Source organism: Limulus polyphemus, unplaced genomic scaffold (genome assembly GCF_000517525.1).
Source record: "Limulus polyphemus unplaced genomic scaffold, Limulus_polyphemus-2.1.2 Scaffold1129, whole genome shotgun sequence".
NCBI classification, from domain to species: domain Eukaryota; kingdom Metazoa; phylum Arthropoda; class Merostomata; order Xiphosura; family Limulidae; genus Limulus; species Limulus polyphemus.
Window position 1 is genome coordinate 250298 of NW_013666739.1, and position 1924 is coordinate 252221.

The window sequence follows — 1924 nt, forward strand, 5'->3', positions numbered from 1 at the left end:
CTTGTCATGTGATGGAAGATCAACAGTACTCTTGTCATGTGATGGAACATCAACAGTACCCTTGTCATGTGATTAAACATCAACAGTACTCTTGTCATATAATGGAACATCAACAGTACTCTTGTCATATGATTAAACATCAACAGTACTCTTGTCATATAATGGAACATCAACAGTACTCTTGTCATATGATTAAACATCAACAGTACTCTTGTCATATAATGGAACATCAACAGTACTCTTGTCATATAATGGAACATCAACAGTACTCTTGTCATATGATTAAACATCAACAGTACTCTTGTCATATAATGGAACATCAACAGTACTCTTGTCATGTGATGGACGATCAACAGTACTCTTGTCATGTGGTAGAACATCAACAGTACTCTTGTCATGTGCTGGACCATCACATATACACAAATACTCTTATCCTGTGATAGAATATCAATAGTACTCTTGTCATATGCTGGACCATCACATATACTCTTGTTATGGTATTTCATGTTCAAAAGGTGCACCTAATTCACTTGCTATTGAACTTTTTGATACACGAGTTTATTTCCGTGTCGGTATGAAATTTAGCTACCACATCATGAACATATTTACTCATCGCTATTTTTAAAAATACTGTAACATATAGGCATACTTCACCAATGTAACTGTTAAATTCTAAATAATACACTCTAAAACAGATCCGAAGTTACATTCATGTCGCTTCTATTGTTTTTGAAAAATATTCCTAGATAAGCTGGAAGAAAAAAAAGTGGATCTTATTTTTGTAACAAGAAATATGTATGGAGATTATACACCTTACTTTCACATCCACACAAAACATGGAAATGGGATTCTTTATTTCAGGTGCTAAAAATTCATTAGTGCCAGGCAAAGAGCAGCACAGGCAAGATATATACATAACTAAAGTGCTGCTATCTAGTGATGTAGAAGCAAATACTTTATTTACTTATATATCCATTTTTATCACCAGATTTTATAAAGTGAAATGTTTAATTTCGGATTATTATACAGCTCAGAGATGAAATATCTCATTTTAAGGTTTTCAATAAGGAATAGAACAATTCAGTATTTATAGTATTTTCTTTGTTTTACCTAAATATTACAAAAATAATAATCTGAAGTAAAACATTTCTATGAAATCCACAAGTCTATTCGTCTTCATTTCCCGCCGACATTTTCTTGTCTATGCAATAAAAAAAAGAATTCGACCGCTTGCAACATTATTATTAACGGTTACATCCAAGACCGCTAGGATGTCCCAGCGTGAAATCTTGAGAAAAGTATAAACAAATAAGAAACAATTTCTTTCTGAAAGGTTCTACATCAGTTTTCGATTTTTTATCAGCAAATATGGTATTTATCCCCCACAACCCCAAAAAATCCTCGAAGTTCCATATGTAGATGTCATAGACATACATGAAGACAATTGTTCTTTTTCAAAGGCATGGCCGGGTGGATAAAGCGCGCGACTCGCAATCTGAGGGTCGTGGGTTCGAATCCCCGTCACACCAAACATGCTCGCCCTTTCAGCTGTGGGGGCATTATAATGTGACGGTCAATCCCACTATTCGTTGGTAAAAGAGTAGCCTAAGAGTTGGCGGTGGGTGGTGATGACTAGCTGCCTTCCCTCTAGTCTTACACTGCTAAATTAGGGACGGCTAGCGCAGATAGCCCTCGTGTAGCTTTGCGCGAAATTCAAAAACAAATCTTTTTCAAAGAAACTAACATATTTTCTGGGTAAGTTTTTGAGGTACACAAATGGCAAAAAGCTCTGGAAAATAGGAATATAAAACTGTTACGTTTCAACTCAGTACACTCATTCAATGTTTAAAACTATTAATACAGTGGGTTATGAGGTAGATATATTTAAAGTAGTAAGATGATTTACGCAGTGTAGAAAAAGTAT

General features: G+C 34.9%; 1 protein-coding gene across 1 annotated transcript in view; it reads right to left on the reverse strand.

The window, feature by feature from the left end:
* Positions 1 to 506, reverse strand: part of LOC111086476 — a 2120-nt gene extending 1614 nt beyond the window's left edge. The window contains exon 1 of the mRNA XM_022389464.1: positions 360 to 506. Coding sequence (XP_022245172.1) covers positions 360 to 506 — 147 coding nt within the window. The remainder of the gene's footprint in view (positions 1 to 359) is intronic.
* Positions 507 to 1924: the final 1418 nt, after the last annotated feature.